The sequence below is a fragment of the Parasteatoda tepidariorum genome, chromosome 5, assembly GCF_982258835.1.
Source record: "Parasteatoda tepidariorum strain Cologne lab strain chromosome 5, Ptep-v5.0, whole genome shotgun sequence".
NCBI classification, from domain to species: Eukaryota; Metazoa; Arthropoda; class Arachnida; order Araneae; family Theridiidae; genus Parasteatoda; species Parasteatoda tepidariorum.
This window is the reverse complement of record NC_141759.1, coordinates 18,934,860-18,959,971: the sequence shown is the minus strand read 5'-3', so window position 1 is coordinate 18,959,971 and position 25,112 is coordinate 18,934,860. Positions and strand designations below refer to the sequence as shown.

Here is a 25,112-nt window from a genome sequence, read left to right as displayed (position 1 = left end):
CAAGTGTTTTGCTTTTATCCTATTTTCTACAAAAAAAGGTGTAAAAGTAACTTCTTGCAATTAAAAAAATTAAATAGCCAATATCAATTTAATCCCAAATGTTAAACCATAAAATTCGCTGAAACTCTAAATAATTGAGGAAAAAAAATCCCGTAAACCCTGAAAAGTTGGCAGGTCCAGTTTCCTCATTATAGATGAAGTTCTGCTTTGATTCAGAGCTTTTTCCTAAATTTTTAAGATGTATAAAAACAATTATGTTTTAAAATTATTCCGATATAAATAAATGCGTACGGAATTACCAACTTTCTACGCTTGTGGGAGAATTCCTTCTAGTAATAGGTATGATTTGATGTATGATTCCTTGTTCAGTAAATTTAAATTAATTTTTTCAACTACTACGTGCAAATAGCTTAAAAGTTCATATGAAATGTCACTTTCGTATAATTGAGAGAGACTGGTGAGACTATTATAAAGTTGTCGAAATTACAATGATTCGGAAAACTTTTTTTTTTGTTTATTTAGCACTCTTCTAAATAGTTTGCAAAGAGCTTTGTAGTTGTCCACCATTTTTTGATTGTCCACGTATAACATGAAAAACTGGCAAGCAACCAAGAAAGACTTAATAGGGGTGATGCCGTCAAAGAATATATATATTCTTTGACGGCATCATATATTCTTTGATGCCGTGGTGGCTCAAGGAATGAAGAATTCACCTCCCAATGAGATAACCTAGGTTCCAATCTTTGAAGTGGCTGGTTGATATGAACTTTGCTTCCGGCTAGCAAAGACCAGTTCTGAAATAAAAATATTTTCAGCGGTAGATAGATTATGGTATCATGATTTCAACTTTCAAGACTAAAGTGAAAAAAATGCAATTTAGAGCTACTAGTTTTAATTTGTATATGTTACAGATAAAGTATATAATGCAGTTATTTCATAGAATTCCTAGTTATTCCATGAAATAACTGATCCTGTCCGTTGAAGTATGTAATATGTTATTAATTTGACACTTTAACTAGTTATTCTATGAAATAACTAGGTATTCTATAAATTAACTAATGAGAGACAGTTAAAGTGTAAAATAAACAATTGATCTAAAATGAAAGAACTAGGTATTCTATAAGTAAACTAATGATAGACAATTAAAATGAAAAAGAAGCAATTTATCTCATTTATGCAGCGAATATATGGTATTTATGGAAACGTGCCAGAAAATCATTTGTTACAACAAGGATTACTAAAATGACACTTGGAATTACAAAGAACATTATTTCTAAAACAAAAACATTTTTTGTTGAATAGTTCATAAATGCAGTAGGGGTGGAAGGTAAATGTATTTGTCGTGCGAGATATATGATTATGATATAGATTATTTTACACTTTAAAGGGCTGCACATCGTTATTCTATGAAATAACTAGTTAAACCGTGAAATACAAGAGCGTTTTACACTTTAACGGACACGATCAGTTATTTCATGGAATAACTAGGTATTCTATAAAATAACGGATTTCATACTTTATGCATGTTATATCTTAAAGAAAACACTTTAAAAAAATTCGCAATAGCGTTTTTCTCTTAATTGTTTCTTTATTTGTTTATTTATTTTATTCACGACGCACAGTGAAGCAGAGGTAATTTATTGGAGCAAGGATCTAAAAATTAAAGTAGATTAAAAATCAATTATTGAAACACAACGAAAACTATTATTTAAGGAACAAGATAGAGAATAATATTTTGTAATTTTATGTATTTAACATATTCAGATCCAAGCATTAAATAATTGTAGAAAATGCGATTCTTTACATAGAAATACATAATTTAGAAGAAAGCAAGCTTATAAATAAAACATTTTTTTAATATAAACTTCAAATGGTTAGACTTAATAAAAAAGAATTTTAGCATAAATTTCCAATGGTTAAACTTAATAAAAAAAATTTTAGTATAAATTTCCAATGGTAAAACTTAATAAAAAAATTTTTAATATAAATTTCCATTGGTTAAACTTAATAAAACAAATTTTGAATTATTTTCTAATATTGCCTAAATAATTATAAATCAGAATTTTTAGCCTTATTTAAGGATTGTAAAATATTTTTGTAGTGTATTTCTTCACATTTTGCATATGAAATAAAATCTATAAAACTCAAGTAATACAATAATTATTTGTCATAAAACTGCCCGAAAGGTTACTTAAATCGAATTTCAAATCTTTCTTAACCTTTTTCGCTGTAATTAAAAATTTCAGTAAACGAGAGTAAAGCTAATTGCATTTTTAAATTGATAATCGCTTTTTTAAGGCATTCAGAAATAAGTTAAGTGATAGTTATGTGATAACCAAATGTTTTCTAATATATTGTTCACAGGGTCTTGGGAGTTTAAAGAGCTGCAAAATTTTAATTAGTCAAACTTTGAGACATACTTGAGATCTGGGTTATATCTTTGTAAGCCAATGAATGTTTATATTAATAAAAATCATTCCTTCGATCAGGAAATTGCGGAGCCTTAACTCTTTGACGTAGATTTGACTCCGGTGTCCTTTTATATATTTTTTCTGACACTCAAAGTAAAAGCACAAATTTCTGCCCGCAGCTTCAACAAAGGGTTGCTATACCCTGTATGTAGAAGATTTTCCCTTTAACGCAGAAAAGGACATTGGTGTTTGATAGCCATAAATTGCTAAAATGCTAAATATAATGTTTTTCACTAAATATAATATATTTAAAGTTAAATATAATATATTATTCTAATATATATATAAGAACATGAAGTCACTCCTTTATCTCGATTTGTTGTTGCTTTATTGGTAATATTATATTATATCCACACTCCGGCTTAGAATATTCTTAATAATAGTTATCTTTATTATGCTTTTTTACATATGTCTGAGACGCGTATAGTATCAGGACGTTTTTCTGTGTTTTCTTCATCACGTAACGATCTAAAGATAATTTTTACGACTTCTTGTCATTCACTTACAAATCAATGCCAAGTTACCACACTTTAAACGGATATCCTGGCCTTTATTAGTGTCTTCTCATGGTAATCATTCCATCATAAAAAAATGCTGATGGTATCTCACAGAAGGTATTGAGATCATTGTGTTTAACGTAATAGGTAACCACAAACGATACGATATGAAACGATGGGATTTCGATTCCAACTCTCGGTTAGCTAAGCGCAGGCGACATCTTGATCTGACCTTAGTAAAGTTCGTGAATCTTAACTCTCGCGCTTCACTGAACTCAAAACACAATCAGGTAAGGAGCAGAAAGTAGGAGAATCGAACTCTCAAATTTATATAAGCTACTAAACAAACACAAGAAACCGATTTCCAGAACAGAAAACGATGCCTTCACTTTAATTCAGTTTCACATGAACGATCGGCATAGAACACCAAAATTAATCGTCTGCTCTCTTAATGAGTATCGCGTATTGATATTTAGTCACGTGATATAGGAATTTTTTTTTTCTTATAGTAATCATTTGAAAGTGGAGTTACAAAGTTTAAAGCGTGGACTGGACGGCGGGTACGGTTTTGATTTGACCCGCTATTGCTCCGGTTGTTGGACTAGGTTGGGGCGCATCTTGAGGAGGGGATCCAACTGCGAAAGCTGTCGAAAAAGAGTTTGCAAGTCTTGTCGACATTTCGTGGGACAGAGAGATTGGATTTGCATCCTTTGCTACAAGAAAAAGTAAGTTTTTTTTTCCTTTAAAAAAAATTTCATTCTAACATAACACTTTTTTGTTTCTCTTGATTTGTAAGTTATTTTTAGAGAACAAAATAAGCAATGCCTAGATCATTTTCATAATTTGGTGTCATTTAAAAATCGGAAAAATTAAAAAGAAATTATAATTTGTTACAAGAGAATGTGCAATTTTAAAAAGAAGACAGTTAAATACACATAATTCACCTATAAAATTTAATTGGTTTTTTAAATAGTTATTATAATTTTTTGTATATTATTTTTATTTAGTGGCTGAATTTTGTAATACGATGAAAATTTTTGTTTTTACTATTTTTTACATATTCTAGGCAGATACTTCCCATATAACGACACAGGACCACATACAGTTATATGGGATTGATATATAACTATATCGGTCAGAGTACCTAGGATTACTATATAACTATATCGGTCCGAGTACCTAGGATTACTATATAACTACACAGGACATAACCAGAGATACATGGAATTACTAAATATCTACAAGTTATAATAGAATTACTATATGCATATCCCAAATATAGAACTACTATATAATTACATAAGACTGAACCAGTTACATGGGATTCATAGGGCAAAATTTTTAGAAATCTTTAGAGTTCAAATAAAAACAGAATTAATTTCCTTGCTTCTCAAAAAAATATGGATTTTATATTACAAAATTCAAATGAATTTATTTTTCATTTCTTGAAGTCTTAACTATTTATGAAATATTCTTGAATATGGAAAATATGTATAAAAAATTTTGAATTTTTAAATCTTGTTATCCAAATATTTTGACTGTTTGTTTCAATACTTTAAGCTGTAATGGGAATTATATTCCGTCAACTACTTCTAAGACAGACTCTTTATAAAGTAGAATATCTCTTAAAAATTTAAAATTTTTGAATTGCTTATGAACCACATTTTAAATAACGTTACATCTATTCGGAATCTTGTCTAATGCTTATACGGGATGCAGAACGGGTTTTGAAAACCCAAATCAGATTTAATTTTCATTTCGTCCCTGTACCTAATATTATATAGCCAGCAAGAATATAATATAGGCAGCAATTATTTCAACTTTCAATAAAACAGATTTTTATTCGTATTCTAAGATCTGAATACCATTTTTATATCTTACTTGCTGAATGCCCGTTCTTCGCACGGGATGAATAAAAAATAAGTAAAGTATCAATAAATCACAGTAGAGAAACTCTACGAAAGCATGCTCAACACTGAAAAGCATATAGCGACACAATTAAAGAGCTTAATAGAAGAACCAGGTAAGTGACATTTTTAGGGGAATTAATGAATCACTGGTTTTGCCTTTCTTTAAATCTTAACACAACTAATCACATACAGTTTTAGTATGCAAGTATGATTTTTTATTTCAAATTAGGCAATAAGGTTTTATTTAAAATTAGGCAGTAAGGTTTTATTTAAAATTAGGAACAACAAAGCGAAGATTTATTAGTCCCGTCATCTATTAAATTGGTAATAAAATAGTTCGGATACAACTTTTTTTTCATTCTGAAAATGTCACTTACCTGCTTCCTCCACTAAGTTTTTCAATTAATATGGCTAAAAAAATTTCATTTTTTTATTTAATATAATCTGTTGCCATTAACGGTGGCTTTACGTTACTGAAGTAAATAAAACTTGTTTTTTGTAGTTCATTCCATTAGAATAAAAAGAAAATGTATTTAGCATCATTTGGCATGATGCTATTACTCGCGGCTAAACCACAATAGCCGAAATTAACCATTATCAAATAATTTTCTCCGGTACAAATCTTTTTCGAGGGACCGTTATAAAGTATCGGTATTTAAACGGCTTAATATTGGCTCTGTTTTAATCATAACCAAATGTATCATTATAATATTTTATATTTATATTAGCATATTTGGTACTTATTACATAACCCTTTAACATTTAAGTTTTGCGAAAAATATATGTGTCAGTGACAACCAACTAAAGCCGAAATTTTTTTAAAAAATTTGAATTCTTAGTAGAACTCGATAGGGATTTTGGGGAATGGCCATTTCTCTATCTAACCTTTAATTTACTATTAAGATATTTAGTAGTGGAAGAACAAAGTTCTTTTGTTCTCATTCATTAAAATATTAATAAACTATCTTTGTTACCACAGGAAAAATATTTTCTGAAACCACAGAAAAACCGTTGTAGAATTCTTATCACAACTGCACCAATTAGTATATTACCAGTAGTACATATTACCCTTAGGTATACATATGAATTAAGCATCATCTGTGAATGGTGATTTTCTGCGGTTTTCCTAATCAAATTTTTAATTAACCTTTTCTCCTTTATCTTTGCTTTTTAGCGCATAGCTTATATTATTTTATTTCAATAAATACATATTTTCAATATTAGTAAAACATTCGTGTCAGTAATAAGATGTCAATTCAAAATGAATAAGTATCTTTTCTCCAATATTTTTGCTATAATTTTGATCAGTTTCTCATGTCAATTAACAAATAACCAACATTAATTAAGCATCATTAATTAAGCATGATAATATGACGATTTCGTGCGCTTCTTTTAGACAAATAAATGGATTAACTCCATTACTTTTTCTTTCTAGTACAAAGCTTATTTCTTTTGTTTCAATATGCATATATAATAGTTAAATTAATTAAGCATTATTGACATCAATTACAATGTGGCGATTTATTACGTTTAACCTAAACAAATAAATATAACATCCACATTAATTATGCCTTTAAATACATAAATATTTTTTTCTATTCAATTACCGCTGATTTTAAATTAATATTTTTGTGGAAAAATGTTTTAAAAAGAAATTTAAATAAAAAAATTAAGGCGCGGTATCAGACAACTTCAAAAGCATAAATTTGGGGATGTAGCCCTCGTGTGTTACCACATCATTATTGAATTCATCTGACGTAGCAAATATAAAATAATTCCATATTTAAAAACGTACAATAAACTATTTTTTTTTATCAAATAGAGCTATAAGCTAGACATTATCACGGGTGTTATTCTCAAAATATGTAAAAAACTGATGTGTCTATAGTTAAATTTAAAACAATGACTAACGTTTAACGAATCGAAAAATTCAATTTCGTTTTTCACACATCCCATTAGAACGGTTTGTCGTAGAACGCTCTAATATCGACAGTGACCTTCCTCGTGCTTCAAACTATCTGTATGCTAAGTTTCATCAATTTCATTTGGATGATTTAGGACTCTCTAAAGGACACACACACATAGAGAGACATTCATTTTTGTAGATTAGATAGATTCACATAGATTAGGCATTGGTAAATAAAATAAAGCAAATAATTATTAGTCCCATCTTCTAATAAATTGGTAATTAAATAATTCGGATGGATGTGTTCTTTTCTCATTCGGAAAATGACACTTATCTGGTTCTTCCACTAAGTTTTTGAATTAATATAGCTAAAATAATTTTTTTTTTAACCTAATGTTATATGTTGTAATCTTCGGTGGCTTTACGTTATTGAAGTAAGAAGAGCTCTTTGTTTGAAATTCATACCAATGGAATAGAGATAAAATGTATTTAGCATCTCTTCGCATGATGCTATTGCGTGCGACCGATTCCTGATAGTTAAAATTTACTAATATTAAGTGATTTTCTCAGGTGCATATCCCTTTCGAGGGATCGTAAAACACTTAATTCCTAAGTATAGGTATTAAAACTGATTGGTGTAGTTTTAATAATTCCCAAATATAATCACCTATATAAGTATATTTGATACTTATTACATAACCCTTCAACATTTAACTTTTGTGAAAAATGTATTTATCAGTGACAGTCAACAAAAGCTCTAATCCCATCCCTTATCAAATAGAGCATTTTTCTCGTTGGCAACGAAGACCGGAAACCAACTGAGTTATAAGCTGAACAGAAATACAAGTTTAAAAGCAAAGTGTTTTTGTATGCAACCTAGTCTGAACTTTTGTTTTAACTATAATTATTAATTTAAGCGTGTTGTATGAGAGAAGTTTAGTAATGATTATGGGTGTTTGTAATAATGGGCAATACCTTCTATAACTGAAAACCTCCACACGGTTTTCTTATAAATAGTTTGATCACTGCAATATAAACGCAAACCTCTTTACGAAATAGACATTTAATACAAATCCAGTATAAATAAGAAAGTGGTAACAAATAAATGTCTAAAAATTTATTTAATTTATGAATATGATTGGTTTTGTCTTATTCACTTCTTAGCCACTACAGATTTAATTCTCAAGTAGGTATGTATGATAAATTTCTCTCAATCACTTTGAAATAAGAATTTGAGTTCATGCGCACAACTGATTCACTTATTAACTCTAGGTTTACAGGACGCGTCATTTTGACGCTTTTCGAGTTTTGTAAGGAAAATTACAAATCCCGTTTGCATTTATATTTTTATCTCTTGTAATGACTTTTATCCATTGATCGAGGTAAATATATATTGAAGTCCATTTTCTCCAAAAGTGTTGAAATAGTGAAATTCTCCTTGTGGTAGGGGAGAGTGGGGTCAATTGTAACAATTTTTACTTAACTATTTTTAACTAATGAAAAATCCAATATATTATTAGTATTAATTGACAGACGAGTAAAGTAGACTATCCTCTACTGGAAAAAAAAATACCTTATTTTAAATGTTATTATATTGGTTATTAACAATTTTTGATAGTCGTGCACTTGTTACAATTGTCCCCACTTACGGGGTCAATTGTAACAGTTCATAAATTCAACAAAAACATAGTTAATTATACATAGTATAGTTGTGATATATTTTTTTATTGATCAAAATAGTAGTGATATTTTAGGAGTAAAAATAATAATGAGCAGAGACCTAAAGGGTTAAACTTTTAACTTTAAGGGGTTAAAAATTTTAATTTATGCTGCGAAAGGTGACAAATAAAATAATGCACATGCAACATAATATAAATGATGTAGGAAACTATTGGTGGTTCTTAAAGAGTTAAGCAATTGTTTGTTAACATAAGATTATTTATTTTCAGTTGTTACAATCGTCCCTTTACTTTTGGTTACAATCGTCCCCAAGACGCCATTTCAGCTTCATTTGTTAAAAACAATGCTAGTTAATTAACGAAACTAATCTTTTTTTCTTTGAAATGTTAATTAAGGTGTCCACTTACATATTCGGTTAATAATTTTTATTTGTTTAAACAAAATTACTTTGTTACAATATAATATTCTAATACCAAAAAAAGTACTTACGTATCGTGAAAATATCTTTTGTGATTTAACTCCATCAAAAGTACATAAAAATGGTTGCCAGCAGGGGTGTACATGTAGATTTATTAAATACACCTTGTGCGCCACCTAGGAACCAAATCTAGAACCCGACACTAGAAATTTTTGCTCTGTTACAATCGTACCCTGTTACAATTGACCCCACTCTCCCCTATACCTATCTCTACGGATATGCGTCAATTTGACGCGATCGTAATTTAGACAAAATTTTGAGTAAACATGCAAGCATCACATCAATAATAAATTGGAATGTACCGACAGTACTTCGATCCGTTATCCGATATCTTTATCTCAAATGAAACAAGCGATAGGCAACTGTTGCCGATCAGGAATAATAGAAAGAACAAACGCAGAATAATAGTAAATAACCACTAAGTAAATTTAGTAAATATAAAGTGACGAATTATATAATCCTACAAATTATTTAGAAATAGTGGTGGTTAAAAAATTACTGAATTGAATTTATTAAATATGTATTCGTATATGTATGTATTCCTTCATGCGTCAAATTGACGTGTGTTCGCAGAGATAGGTAGATAAGAAACGTCCGTAAACCTAGTGATGTATTCGTCAATGCGTCAAACATTTCGGGCCAGAGGCGTATCTAGAGAAAATGGCGCCTATGGCAATCCTCCTATCGGCGCCCTTTTTAAGATATTTTTATTCTCTATTGTTTCACACACACATGTATATATATATATATATATATATATATATATATATATATATATATATATATATATATATATATATATATATATATATATATATATATATACTGTGTTTGTATCAATAAAATGCTAAAAATTCATTTATATAAGCAAAAAAATATTATAAAGTGTTACAAATATAATTTTGAACAAAAATACGCGCACACAAATGTTGCTCTGAGTTAAAGAAAACCGTAACATAACTGGATGCTGAAAATTAAAACTGAAAGAAGTTGATTTTTTAAGAGTAATTATGTTTTATTATCATCAAAGCAGTAAAATTATCGTGATATTATAAATTTATTAGAGATCACAGAGTAAATAATTACGTTTTGTTATGGCAATTATAAATTAAATAATTGTTATTAAATTATTCATTTTGATATATTTATTATTTACAAGTCATTAGAAACAATACGCTTTCAATGTAGGTCAGATAAGTTTGACAACCATATTATACTAAGTTATAATAATAAAAATGTCTGCTCATAATTACATACTCTAGATTATATAATGACAATAATACATTATTTGATACGATAAATAAGTCCCGCAGTGGACTGATCGATAAGACACGGTTCCCAGCAGATCACCGAAGTCAAGCATCACTGGCGGCGGTCAGTGTGCGGGTGGGTGACCACTTGGATCAGTCTGCGTAGGGACCGAGGGTGTGCGGTATTGGATCCTCGTTAAACTGTGCTACAGTAAAGTGCTCGACTTCGCGCGCAGGTCGTCGGGCTACCAAAGCGGGGGTGCCATTCCCTCCGCAGAGGATCAAAATTGTGATGGCATGTCTTCGTATCATCCTCCGGGATGTTTCCCAGACCGTCGCCAATAGCCCATTGTGCAGCTCTGGTGCGACGTAAATTAACAACAACAACAACGATACGATAAATATTGAAAGAAGTTTCTAAAAATAATTGATCCAAGTAATCAATTTAGTTAATTTATTTACAATTCATTAAAGAAAACGATGCTCTTAATATAACTAAATTTGGCAAACATTACATACTAGCAGATAATAAATTAAAAACATTATCTACTCATAATTATATACGAAACTCTTGATTAAATATTGACAATAATACATTCTTTCATGCAAAGAATATTGCAGGATGTTTCTAAAAATAAATGAACCAAATAATCAATTTAGTTAATTTATTTACAATTCATTGGGAAAAAAAACGACGCTCTTAATGTAATTAAATTTTGCAAACATTGCATACTTATAAATAATAACAAAAAAGCATCTACACATAATTACATACGAAACTCTTGATTAAATAGTGACAATAATACATTATTTGATACAAAAAATATTGCAGGATCAATACAATAGTGCGAGGAACACTCAAAAAATTTTTTTGAAACAAAATAGAACACATTAAGTAATAAATATCACGCAAAAAGCAGAAAATGAAATGTAAAGAAAAAACTGAACAAAACACACAACAAAATCTATAAAGCGAGTAGCTAATTCAAATGAACTTACATGTACGGGAAAATTTTGAAAGAATGATTTAAAATATTTCCGTAATAAAATTGTCAGATTGTAAAATATAAAAACAGAAACGCAAATTGAGGTAAAAGCGTAAATAGATGGATTTGTTTTAAAGCGCGTTCTTACTGAAGCGCGTTTAATTTGTTAGTTACCAAAGATTGGCTTGAAAATGGATGTGCGCAAGGTGATATTATACTGGATAATTAAAGAAGTTTATGATAATTAAGGTTGATATTTAGTCATACAATTTTAATGATTTTAGAAAAATAACATTTATATAACAGGGAAAGGAACATGATTTGCCGCTTTGCACATATTTTTAGCTATGAAATTGCCCGAAATGGATTTGCACATTATATAAATTATAAAATTATATAAATTAACCAAGAAGTTTTGAATAAACTTATTTATAATGACATACAATTAACTCAATAATTTCACATAGAATATTATTACTTAAGTTGGGTATCCATTGTTTTTTATCAAATTTTTAAAGAGTTTGCCACTTTAAAAAAAAAAAAAAAAAAAACTTTTTTTTTAATAAATAAACATTACTACATGTTCTTTTAATTCTATTAATTTGATTAAAAATGGTATTTAAATAGATATTTTTAGAAATATTAGAATTCTAAGAAATTTGTTTATTTATATTAAAATTGAAATCATTTCTGTTATCGTTCAAATCAACAAAGCAGATATTTTCTTCTTCTATAATACCCAAATCTAAAAAATTAAAATTAATATTATCATCATGATTACGAATCAAGATGAATTCTTCGGGGTAAATATTATTTAATAAAATTGTATAACCTTGAAAATTAAAGATAATTACATCATCAATAAATCTAAAACTAAATTTAATATTAAGAGTATATTTTTTTTTCCTTTCATAATAGTGCAAAAATAAGTTAGCTAAGAGAGATAAAAAATTAAATCCTTGTGATATTCCATCGATATTCTAAACTCGGGTGATTATAAGTGACAATTCAGGAAAAACCTTCTTTAATAATATTGTTAATAATTAATATTAAAGTAGTTAGAGAAAATGGAAACCACTATGTACATATTTTTCCGGCATTGTGCTTGAAATTTTTAAAAGGAAAATAAAGGCAGTTAAAGTCTAGACATTTCAGTTTCGTTTCGCATTTTTTCTTCTTTTTTAGGATAATAAAACTTTTTTTTAAAAATCGTATTGTAGACTTGGAACTAATCAAAAGAATTATATGTTTAATAAAAAGTTTGTATATTTAAATTAAAAATTCTTATCTTTAATTCTTGTTTGTTCATTTTATACACTTAAGTCTGAAGGTGGTAGGAACCCATCAAGCAAATTAGAAAAAGAATTAATTTTGATAATCCTAATTATTAGTATCAGATAATCATGCATTATTACAATTTTAATGGTTCTATAGGAAAACGTTAAATCTTTTATTTTAAATTACAAAATATTACGATAAAATTGTAAGTTACTTTATTTTTCTTTAAACCCATAGAAATAAGCTGAAAAATTAGTACATACAGTAACGTGAGCAATAAAATCAAATATGAAAACGTAAACATACTTCCCCTTAATAAACACATTTTTTATCGAATTTAGGTTTTTGATCTTCAAAATATTCCCCAGAAGGTTAGATTAGAAAACAGGTCGAAATTCTGTGCATCGTAATGATGATACTCCTCCCCCCTAATATATTTCCCTTAAATTTGAACTAAATAGAATATTATTTTTATGTAAATAAACAAAAAACAAACAAAAGTACAATAATAACTGAAAACACATTTAGAAAATCTGCACTAATATTAAAATGTTAAAAACACACATTAATTTCTCTTGCTCATATTTGTCACACAATTTTCGCATATTTCACAAAATAAATAAATAAATAAAATGAAGGATAAAAACTTAAATTCTAAGCAGAAATATTCTGAATTAATATAATAAATAAAAACTGTTTTACAATAATCTTATTTTTCCAAATATAGCCATGGCTACTGTACCAAGGGTATTGTTAAAAAAATCCATAAAAGATATGATAAAAAAATTACTAAAAGAATTACCTAAAAAAATATATATTATTTTTCGTGGGGACAAAATGTTTTTTTAAAGGAAGGTAATGTAATATTATTATTAAATATTTTGAATGGTTCAAAGAAATTTCTATAATTACTGTTTATTAAAACCAAAGTAGGCTGTTATGTGACCAAATTACTACGTTAAACCTTAGTTAAAAAAAATGTCGTTTCTTAAATTTTGCACTCAAGCGGCAATTAGGTGAAAATATATTTAAAAAAAAAAAAAAAAAAAAAGATAGAGACGAAATGCACGTTTACAGAAATAACTATTTAAAATTCATATGATCAAATTTAATCCAAACACATAGATGGTCAAATACATAATTATTAATAACGTACATTTTTGTCTTAGCGGTTATTCGTTTAAACAATTAATGATGCACACACATTTTTCTAAAATTTAAATATTGTCTGGGGTGATAAGTAAGTTTAAAATTTTAAGCGGTTAAAAATTTACCCAATCGAAAACCTTTACATTAAAATACAACTTCAGTTTACAAGCAACAAATAATTAATATATAAAATAAAGGATTTAACCATCGATATTTTTTTTCACAAAGCCATTATCCGAATAAACTTGAGCCTAAGTTATTAATTTAAAATTAAAATTATGTGTGAATAATATTTCTGTGACTTGAAAGCAAAAAAGAAAATCAGTTTGAGCAATTAACAGATACGTTCGTTAATCCATTCATTCAATAAATAAATACATTAAAAAATAAATTAATTAGTTAAAAATAAATAAATTGAACTTTTATGAGTGTTTAAACCTAAAATCTTTTAATGAATGAAAAGAAATTTATTTTTTTGTAGTTGGTACTCTTAACAGAGCCAATGCTACTTAATTTACGCAAAAATGTTTACTTATTGCAATAATTTTTCAGGAAACTTGAAAAATTATGTTTCCAACATTTATAACATGTATAACATTCGTTTTTTTTTTCCATTAAGACTTTGTTTTTAATAATAATAATACAATAACGAGCATTTAATTACACAAAGTTCACTTTTTGCTACCAAAATATCATTGGACATATTAAATGATTTTTTTAATAAAATAATTATATACAAAAACAAAATATTATAATGTAGTAAACGCCCCTCTCAATCTACATATACAGAGATGCAAACTTGCTCTGCTCCGTGTAGTTATATTTATTGTATGATTCTTTGTTTATTTAATGTAAAACCATTTTCCCTTTCTACGTATAATTAATAAATAATTAAAAAAAATCATGTGAAACATAATTTTTTTCCAGGTTAAAATTATAAATTTTTCCAGAATTATCTTAAATTGTGCATGGTTTCGTTTTTAATTACCACTCAATAAAATATTTTAAAGAAAGTTGAGCATTGCTAGAAAATATATCGATCGCTACAAAATATAACGTGAAATAATAAAGTGAGCATTATTCATAATAAGAAATTCATATTCATAAATAAGAAATGATTACTTACAATTTAATCCTTGATTATAAGAAAATCCTAACACTTCGTTTAAAATACACTTATGACTGTCTTTTTTTTTTCATAAAAAAAGAATAGATGGGGTGTATTCATTGTTAAGTATTACCATTGGTTTAAGCAACAGAGGCACCTCCTATTTTTAGTATTTAAATGTTTTGTGACAGTCATTCCCACCGTGTGTGGCAAAACCTCCCTTTTTGGAAGGATTTACGCCAATTTACAGCAAGGGTTCTATAAACTGGACAGGGACACCCCATGGTTTTCACATTTCTTTGCCCTCTGTCACCACCAAAGGGCTATTCTCTGCCTGCAGGTGTTCTATTCATACCCGGATAATTGCCCTTTTACATCCTGGTAATGTGATATGAAGAGATGTTTATCTTGTCTTTTTGCTTGTGGTACTGGAAAAATAAAGATTTATCTGAGGATCGGATCATTGGAAGTTTTTATTCTGCATTCTGGAGAGTTTTCTAAATGATTTTTTTCAATGTTTTATTTATTTTTTTAAAATTTGTATTATTGTTTTTAAAATTTTTATTTGTATGTATGTAAAATTTTTTTTTTTTAAACAAACAAAATATCAAAATATTTCGAAAAATTGAAAAAAAAAAAAAAAAAAAAAGAAACGTTGGTGTTGGTTGATTTTGCGCCCTTTTCAAATATTGCGCCCTTTTCAAATATTGCGCCCATGGCTCTCGCCATACCTGCCATACCCTAGATACGCCACTGTTTCGGGCCTCCCGCTTTTCTTACAATCTTCCAAATGAAAACGTTTTCCCAATTTTTCTTCGTCATAACCTTCTGTCCTGTCAGAGTTTTCGGCTGTCTTTTTTTTTTAATACCCCGAATCATACGATAGGAACGTAAAAATTAAGTTGTACAGTTTCTTGAATCGTTGAAAATCGCTTGCGTCGAAGCGCCCTTTAAATCAATATAAAAATTGCAACCTTAAAACAAAGATAGTGCGATAATACCCCATCTACTTAATTTACGCATGATAGGATTGTAATTTACATGAAGCACATTAAATAGCTATGGTGTTAAAATGCTTTTATACTTTAAAATAAATAGTAATCTAATTTTAAAAGTCCTTTAATTCAACTGCATTAGTCAAAAATGTAGCAAATTTTTTTTTCATTAGTAAAGAAAATCTCCCGTGTTTCCGGGCATTTGTGTGCAAACCGCATCGTTTTGTTGCAAATAGTTTAAAAATTATAAGGCTTTGAAAAGTAAACTGACTTTCGGTTCATTCGGTACATTAGACCTATTTTGGCGCACTTTTTTCAATGAGATAACATAGTTAAGACATCAAATTTATAAATCCATTGTAACACTTAACCTTAACAAGTTGAATGCCATGGGTGTCACCGGTGGCCGACGAAGCCGAGATTGTTAGAAGCACGTAATTCGAGTAAATTTTTATTATTATCGTTACTAAAATTAACGAATTTGAAGAAATTAATGCAATATAGAACACAAAATAGTTTAATTTATATACACAGAGCTGCCAACTTGCTCCGGACAACTAATAGATATTTTCAAATGGTAGTTTATTAATTGTGATTCTTGGTTTAATAAATTCAATTTAGTAAATTTTTATCCACCACTATTTCTAAACAGTTCATAGGCTTATATAATTCACCACTTTTTGGAGATTGTAATGGTAAACCGTACCTGCCAACTTTTAATCCCTTCCATTACATACCTGCCAACTTTCACTCCTTCCGAGAATGGATTTTCAGAGTGGTTGTAAAACAATAACCGAAAATCAATCTGATTCAAAAATATATTTATATTTTGATCCCGTTGAAATTTGCTTGCGTAAGGATTATTATGCTTTCATATATTTATTGTAATTATTTATATGTAGTGGTGGTCAGACTCATCTATAATTATCATTATAATTCAAAAAGTTAATTGGAATAACCTGGAATAATAAAATAAAATCTTCCGGAAGAGTTGGCAGGTATACCATTATCATTTTTTCCAGTGGTATTAAAATGGAATTAAAACTTCAATTTTAAGCAAACAAATACGTTGTATTTGAGAAAACTTAAGTTGACAACCATGATAGTAACGCATATTAATATATGTGCTTCATTTTTGTAAGAATAGTGGTGATCAATATCATTTAAAAATTAAGATTATAAAAGAAAAAATAGTATATAATTACTACCACTTTAAATATGAAAATAAAATCTTCCGGAAGAGTTGGCAGGTAAGCTAATATATCATAATTTATGTATGTATATTATGGGTAATTTTAGAGTTGTTTTAAATAAACAATAGGTAAATTTGGTTTATTTCGTTCGTGGGACTTTGACAGTTGTGAGCCTATAGATCATAATACACTAGTTGGTTAAAATATTCAATTACAATGAAAATTTGTAAAAAAAAATCAGGAAATTTGATTTAAGAAGACTTTTAGGGAGTTTAACGACAAATATTTATCTTTTTATTACAATTTAGAGAATTTTGTTTCATGACCTAGTAAAATATGTCTAAACTAGTAAAATATGTCTAATATTAGCAAATTTAGTTTGTTGTTATTTACCGTTTGGCAAGCCATGTAAAATTAGCGTGGCATTCAACGTGTTGAAGATCAAGCGAAAGGAACAACGATATCCTCTCATCTCCTATATGAAACTTTTTTTCATTTTTGTACAATTAATCTTCCTCGTTGACTGTTATGGACAGGAAGAATGGGCAAAGACAATGTTTAGCTCAGATATCAAGGCTCCGTTTGACTAGTGAAGTGAAGTGATCTGAATACAGGGTTGTTTGCATAGCTGCCAACCCGGAAGTCAGAATATTTAAAATGGTATCTCAAACGACTGTTGAGTGTAAGCTTTTGTTAAATTTTGTCCACACTTAAAAGCATCGCATCTGTATTAATTCAGGGTATTAAAATTCAGGGTGGGCCTTGTAAATTTTGAAAAGTGATAACGAAAATTAAACTAGTGTCGATAATTTAATTCTCGTTTAACACGTTGAATGCCATGGGGGTCACCAGTGACCGGCGAAGCCAAGATTATTAAAGAACAAGTAATCCGAGCAAATTTTTAATTTTTTTTATATTATTATCGTTACTAAAACGATTTGATGAAATTAATGCAATATAGAACATGCAAAAATAGTTTTATTTCTATACACAGAGATGCCAACTGGCTCCGGACAGCGAATAAATATTTTCAAGTGGTAGTTTATTAATTGCAATTCTCAGTTTAATAAATTCAATTGCGTAGATTTTTACTCACCACTATTTCTGAACAATTCGTAGGTTTATATAATTCACCACTTTGTCATGAATGTCATGTTAGATCTTTTAGAAGTCTAGTAAAATCTGTCTAATATGTGCAAATTTAGTTTATAGTTATTTACTGTTTAGTCAAACGGGCAAGCCATGTAAAATAATCGTGGCATTCAACGTATTAACCATCTTTATAAGTTAATTTCCAAAGAAAGTATATATGCGTGAAAATTCCAGCTTCTAAACCACTCAACGACAAAGTGGTATGTTAAATTAAGAAATATCTTTTTAGCAAAAACCTTAATTTACTAAAACTACTAAAAAATTTTCATGGACCTCGGAAACTCTATAAAAGGTTTAATATATATGTTTTAGTTGTTTGTATAAAATGGAGAAAAAATTTTTGAAAATTTGATTTAGGAAATAATAATAAATGTAAAATCCAAAAATTTATAGAATTTACCACTCTAAGTATTCGAATAAAAACATTCCGGTAAAACAAAACAAAGTCACAGGTATGTGTTTGCACCTCAGAAAAGAGGGAAAACCACTTTTTTTTTTAAACAATTATTTTCAAGTTAAGGAAATAGTACTATAGATATGTATAAATGTTAATAACTATTAGTAGTCAGCTTTTTTTTTTTTTTTAGCTTTTCCGAAGGAAAGTTAGATATGAAATTGTTAACTACTAGCTTTTTCTCTTTTCCAAATAAATTTGAATAGCCCTGCTGTAAAAAAAAATGTAGTAGCTAAAATGGGAAATTTAAAATACCGCAACAGTATTGAAGCCGAAACAGTAGTTATTAAAATTTAGATTTAAAGCAATGTGCTAAAATTCTAGAACAAAATTTCGGGCTCAAATTTTAATTACTGATTGTATTAGCTGACATTTTAATTAGTTTAAAAAACAGCTGCTGACTTGTTGACGGTATTAAACGTTTGGTTACGCATAAAATGATTTATGATTTAAAAAAAAGGAACCCAAGATCATCTTTTAAGTTTAAAATCAGTGGGCACGTGATTTTCACCTATTAGTGCTCAAATAGATGAATTTACAGTAGAATTCGAGGACATCCTGATGGGAAAAAGTGTGTCAGCAATCACTCCCACACTATCGTCTGCCGCCGACCTTTTCGAGACCCCCGCACTTTCACCTTCTCAATAACAGTATTTTTTTCAGTTAAATAATTTTTATTTCTTTTTAAAAGAATTTCTTTTTCTTTTGGGGATTTTTTTTTCTTCAGTTTCTACTTAACAGATGCTACTTAAATATAATACTTAATAATAATGACATATAATAATGACAAATAATGATATATAATAATGACAAATAATAATGATATATAATAATGACAATTATAAAGACAAAAATACTCAATAATAATGACAAACGGTTATTAGTTACGTAAATTATTAAATAAATAATCTCAAGAAACTGAAGCAGTAAGATATTACAGGATAAAAAACTTCATTCGTTTCAAAAATATACAAATTGGAAAAAAACTCGACATGTTCCAAGAGCTCAAAAACAGGAGATCGTTTTCCAGACTTGCCAGACGTAAATGAGAAGATACGAAAATGATTTAAAATGTAAAACGTAAAGTTGCTAACAAAAAAATGGAAAAATAAAAGTGGAAAGCAAAATTACAGAAACCACAGAAGTCTAGAAAGAGAAAAGATGTGAAACAGAACAAGAAAAACCACAGTGACCACTATTGGTAAATCAGGGTAAAATGCATTTCCACGCTCTATGGAGAGGTGGAAGGAACTAATGTCGTTAATAAGGAAATTAGCATTCATGTGAATAAAACAAGATTCCAAGGTATCAAGATGAGCTGATGTGACGAGGGTGGAAATAATTTTGGCATTGTCGAAATTAAATTTATGCCCAAGATCCCGTCCCACTGTTGGACTGGTCGTAAGGACACGGTTCCCAGTAGAACACCGAAGTCAAGAAGTCAATCATCACTGGCTACGGACATTAACCACTTTGATCAACCTGAGTAGGGACCGAGAGGGAGCGGTATCGGTCCTCGATAAACTGTTCTACCGTGAAGTGCTCGACTTCGCTCGCTGGTCGTAGGGCTACCAAAGTAGGGGAGTCATCTTCTCTGCAGAGGATCAAAAATTGCGATGACCTGTCTTCGGGTCATACTTAGGGATGTTTCCCCGACCGTCCCCAATATCGTTCTGTTCTTCATAATTTTTTTCTCTCAGCTAATGTGATTTTTCTAGTTTTGTTTCACACCTTTAATTTTCCATCTTCGTTGGCAACTTCACGTTTTACATTTTCATAGCAATTTTGTTTCTTCTCATTCACGTCTTGCAAGTTTTGAAAATGGGCGTCTGTTTTTGAGCGCTTGAAACATGTCGACTGCTCTTTCCGATATGTATATTTATGAAGCGAATAAAGTTCTTATTTTAGCTATGTAAATTATTGTTGAACTATGTTAATTTTAGTTATGCACTCTTAACAAATATGAAATGTGCTTTAAAGAAATTTAGTGCTTTTATGAGAAAGGATATTATCAGATTCGATAATCTTTACTACTTGTGGTGACTAAATTTACGGATTAATATTCAAGTATTCCTTTTATTAATTCTTTCAAAAATTAATCTGAATTCTTATATTTATAAGTCCTATAAACATAAAAGTAAACTAAAAGTGTAAAAGTTGATAGCTGCGTTAAGAATAATTCAATATTAAAATATTCTTGAAGACTTTTTTTAAATAAATAAGCGAAAATAAATAAATAAAAATAATAGGTGCATAAAAAACTTAATCATCGCTGCTAAATGTAAAATTGTGAATAGTTTGATTTATAAAACCTAGAAATCATGACATCCAAAAGGCAATATTATAATAACTATTAATTATTATTTTATTTATTTCGTTCAAATAAATTTAAAAACATTATTCGAAAATATGTCCGAATAACTAGAATATTTTGAAATGCCATCCTGATTTGGTTTCGGCCTGAAATTTTGATAACAACAAGTGCATAAGATTGGAAATTAAACAATTTTCAAAACACCTTAACCCTTTGATATAAAATATTTATGAAACATGTAATTTCACATTTATTCAATATTTTGTATTAATTTAGGTTGAAATAAAAGTGAATATTATATTTAGCATTTTAATAATTTATGGTTAAGAAATATAGCATGAAATATACCGCTATCTTTCACTGTAAAAATGAAATTAAAAAATTTTCGTACTAATTTTTTGCTTTCTTCTTTATCATCCACTTTTCCTAGAAACAATACGAAGGAAATAAAATATTATAACCACAAGTGAAAAATGTTATCGAGTTCTCTAGCACAATTACTCAAACTTTTTTTTAATAAGACAAAGTAAACATTTTTAAGTTGAAATAAATGTAATAAATATAATATAATAAATATAATATGATAAATAAGTATTTTCTAAATTGTTAGAACTTTTTAGCATTCGATTGTGATAAATTAACAATCCTACTTTTATAAAAAGAAAACCGAGAAACAGTTATTTTTTTGTTACGAAACCGTCTAAGAGTCGTGGCGCCATCTACTGGCAGAAAATTTTTAAATATAAATGCGTTGTAAAACAAATCTTTCATTAATTCCTTAAGAAGACCTCCAAAAAACTTATATTTATACCAAGTAAAGTTTTCAAAAAAAAATTAGCTTCAGTTTTAAAGAAAAAATTATAATTCATACTATGTTTGTTTGTTTGTTTGTTTTTTAAATAACATGAAGAAAACTAATATATATATTTTTTTAATTTAATGAAAATAAAAGACATACTTCAAAAGCGTATAAAAAGGTACATTTGTTTCAAAAGACATTTTGATGAATTGAATAATAAATTGAAATGATTCTAGGGAGAGATAAAAGATTGTAAGGAATAATTCACTTCTTTACTTTTTTAATAAAAATATGTTTTTCCCTGCTCGTGGCGACATCTACAACATTATTTCCAACTAATATATAGAGATATTTTTTTATTAACTAATTTATTGTGTAATTGTATATAATCTTTAAACAATACTTGTATACTCATTATTTCATCCAGAACTAGCTCGTTATTTTACTAGTTCGCTTTGATTTAATAGTGCAAAAGTGTTAATCTTTTTATTTTGGTTAGAATTATTTATTGATTACAATCCGTGAGGAATTGAATACATTTTTGTTTTCTGTTGAATGAGATCTTTGAACAGATCCTATATGTCTTTTGGTTGGTTCTTACATATTTTATTTGAATGTAGATAGGCCTATATACTCTTTACAAAGTTGCACAATCAGGCAAAAAAAAATCAAAAAAAAAAATATATAGTTTTTAATAAAATCCCCAGCTTTCGGTTCAAAACTAATTTCAAATTTGAAATACCCATACTGGGAATTTAGCCCGAAGTTATTTATAACTACACCTAAGTTATAGCAACTAATTCTAAAATATAGCAATTAAATTAGGACAAATTTTTTTACTTTAATGTAGCAACTACTTTGGAAAGGGGGGAGTATTTTTTAATATTGACCAGCAACTTTAACCTAACATTTTAGTTTTCCAAAGTAAATATTAGATACAGCGCTCGCCTCCCAATGAGGTGAACCGGGTACGAATCCTAGCCATGGTTGGTCGATAAGAATTCCGTTCCCGGCTCTCCCCGACCACAGTGCACATATCCTAAGTTATAGACAGATCATGGGTTATAGACCCCTTGCCATCGTCTTGCTTTCGTGGTTTTCCTCTCCACGCAAAGCAAATGTAAGTCAGTTCCATCAATAAGTCGAATTTCTCCCAATACTTGATCTGGGAGCTCCCTTGTCTTCAGGAATGGGTTCAAAATTACAAGGCTACGGAGTGGAACATTAGTTATCGTAGACCCACAATTTTGATTGGCTGTTCAACGACGGTTAATAACCCCTTAATTTGTGCGTTTGAGTTAATTCGAGCTTGCTAAACAGGCCAAACTGTGCACATTCCGAGATAATTCGAGCGGCGTTGTATTTTATGCTGCTGTAATTTTTCACACTCGAAAATAAGCGAGAATTGAAAATAACAATGTGAAAGCTGCGAAAAAAAAATCGTTTTATTTCATCATTTACATAGGATTATAAACTACAACACTTATTTATTCAAGAATAAAATATAACCTTCTTCCATGGAACAAAAGCGCAGTATATCAAAACTGCCCACCGAAAGAAAAGTTGAACCAGGAGCGGCAACAATGTTCTAAAGTGTGTTTTTTTTACATTAAAAAAAGGATTTTTCTTTATTTGGCCGGTTTTTTCAAAAAATCTGTGTGTTAAGGGATTAAAAACGAAATAAATATAAAGAATAAAATAAATAAGTTACCACTCTTTATCTTTTTGAAAATAAATATGTTCCCAAAAAGTGAATAAGAACACCCAATGGGAAAAGTTCGTCTTAACTCAAACTCTACTAAAATTCTAGAATGAAGTAAATCATGAAAGTAAGACGAAACTATTGTTTGTCGAAATGGCGATTACAGCTGAAGTGAACTTCCAACCCAAACAAGAGTAATATTTAATCCCCCTCCTGTCTGGTATTTTGTAAAGTTGTAAAGTTGAGCACGTGTCTTCTCAACAATAGAAGATGCCTTTCAAAGACAAAAACAAAAAGGATTTGGCTGAAACGCTTTTTAAATTTTGCAGTTGCAATATGATCTTTTGTAAACACGCGTATAGGATTACGAACAAAACAGTCATGCTCGTGTGGTTTGTATGTTCGATTTGGTAACCCATAATCCTTTTAAATTTTTCAACTGGTTCAGTTTAAAACGTTTTAAATGAATAATGCAAGTTTTAAATGTAAAAAAAAGAAGAAAATAATAATAATAATATTTTCCTCATAGTACGGTAGTTTTACGGTAGTACAGTGAAACATCCCTCCGTTCCACAGTAAAATGGTCGTTGATGGAAGTTGGCCGTTCTTAGAGGTTACCTCCTTTGACTTTAGAATTTTTATCGAATGCACATGACTTTTTGCAAACAATTTTATATTTAGTCAGTGTCATTTTCTTAGTGCGGAATTGGAACTCTTATTGGCGTCATTAAAAGGCGGATCAACGAATGAAATTTAGCTGCTGTAAAAATGATTCCAACTGATATAATTATATGTCAAAACTAATTTACCAGTTATGAATTATAAAAGCTATTTTAAATAAATAAACAACAATGCTTTTTGCTTATTTTATATCATAAAAATTAGTTATGAGAAGAGGTTTGTTTGAGATGCTTATTTCTTTTCTAAAATAACTCATTTAACTTTCATTTGTGAGAGTAAAGCATTGATAGCATCAACTTTTGGCAACGCCTCCTGTAACTGAAAGCCTCCACACAGTTTCTTTTAACCCTTTGACTACTAACGGCATACCTGCTAACTTTTCCGGAAGATTTTATTTTTACATTTAAAGTCGTAGTAAATATATACTATTTTTTTTCTTTTATAAACTTAATTTTTAAATGATTTTGATCACCACTATTCTTACAAAAATTAAGCATATATATAAATATGCGTTTACTATCATGGTTGCCAGCTTAAGTGTTCTCAAATACAATGTATTTGTTTGCTTAAAATTGAAGTTTTAATTCCATGTTACTAACACTGGGAAAAATGATAATGGAAGGGATTAAAAGTTGGCAGGTATGTAACGGGACTCATTTGTCCCAACAAACGTTTAAAAATTACTAATGGACGTATGTATCCCACCATTAAGTACGGCTAGGACATATATGTCCCAGCCTCTAAATTGATAATCGCTTGTCAGAAAAATCCCAAATACTACTGCCTTATTTGTGACCTATTTTGTCCTTTTGAATAATAAACGGGACAAAAAAAATCATTTTTTAAAAATCGTAGTCAAGGGGTTAAGTTGTCTGATCACACTGTGGATGCAAACCATTTTACGGAAGAGCCCTTTATTACAAAATCTAGTACAGATAAGAAAGTGGAAATAAGAATATGTCTAAAACTTTGTTTAATTTATGAATATGATTGGTTTGCGTGTCAACCACTACAGATTCAATTCTCAAATATATATTATAAATTTCTCTCAATTACTTTTTTAAATATTAACCGGTTAACGCCCAGCGTCATATATTTAGGACAGTTCC

General features: G+C 28.9%; 1 protein-coding gene across 2 annotated transcripts in view; it reads left to right on the top strand.

The window, feature by feature from the left end:
- LOC107436800 (uncharacterized) overlaps nt 1-25,112 on the top strand; it is a 192,043-nt gene that overhangs the window by 7,795 nt on the left and 159,136 nt on the right. For both annotated transcript variants that reach the window (XM_087163482.1, XM_043048995.3), the window contains exon 2: nt 3,478-3,693. In XM_087163482.1, the coding sequence (XP_087019608.1) occupies nt 3,478-3,693 (216 nt within the window). The remainder of the gene's footprint in view (nt 1-3,477; nt 3,694-25,112) is intronic.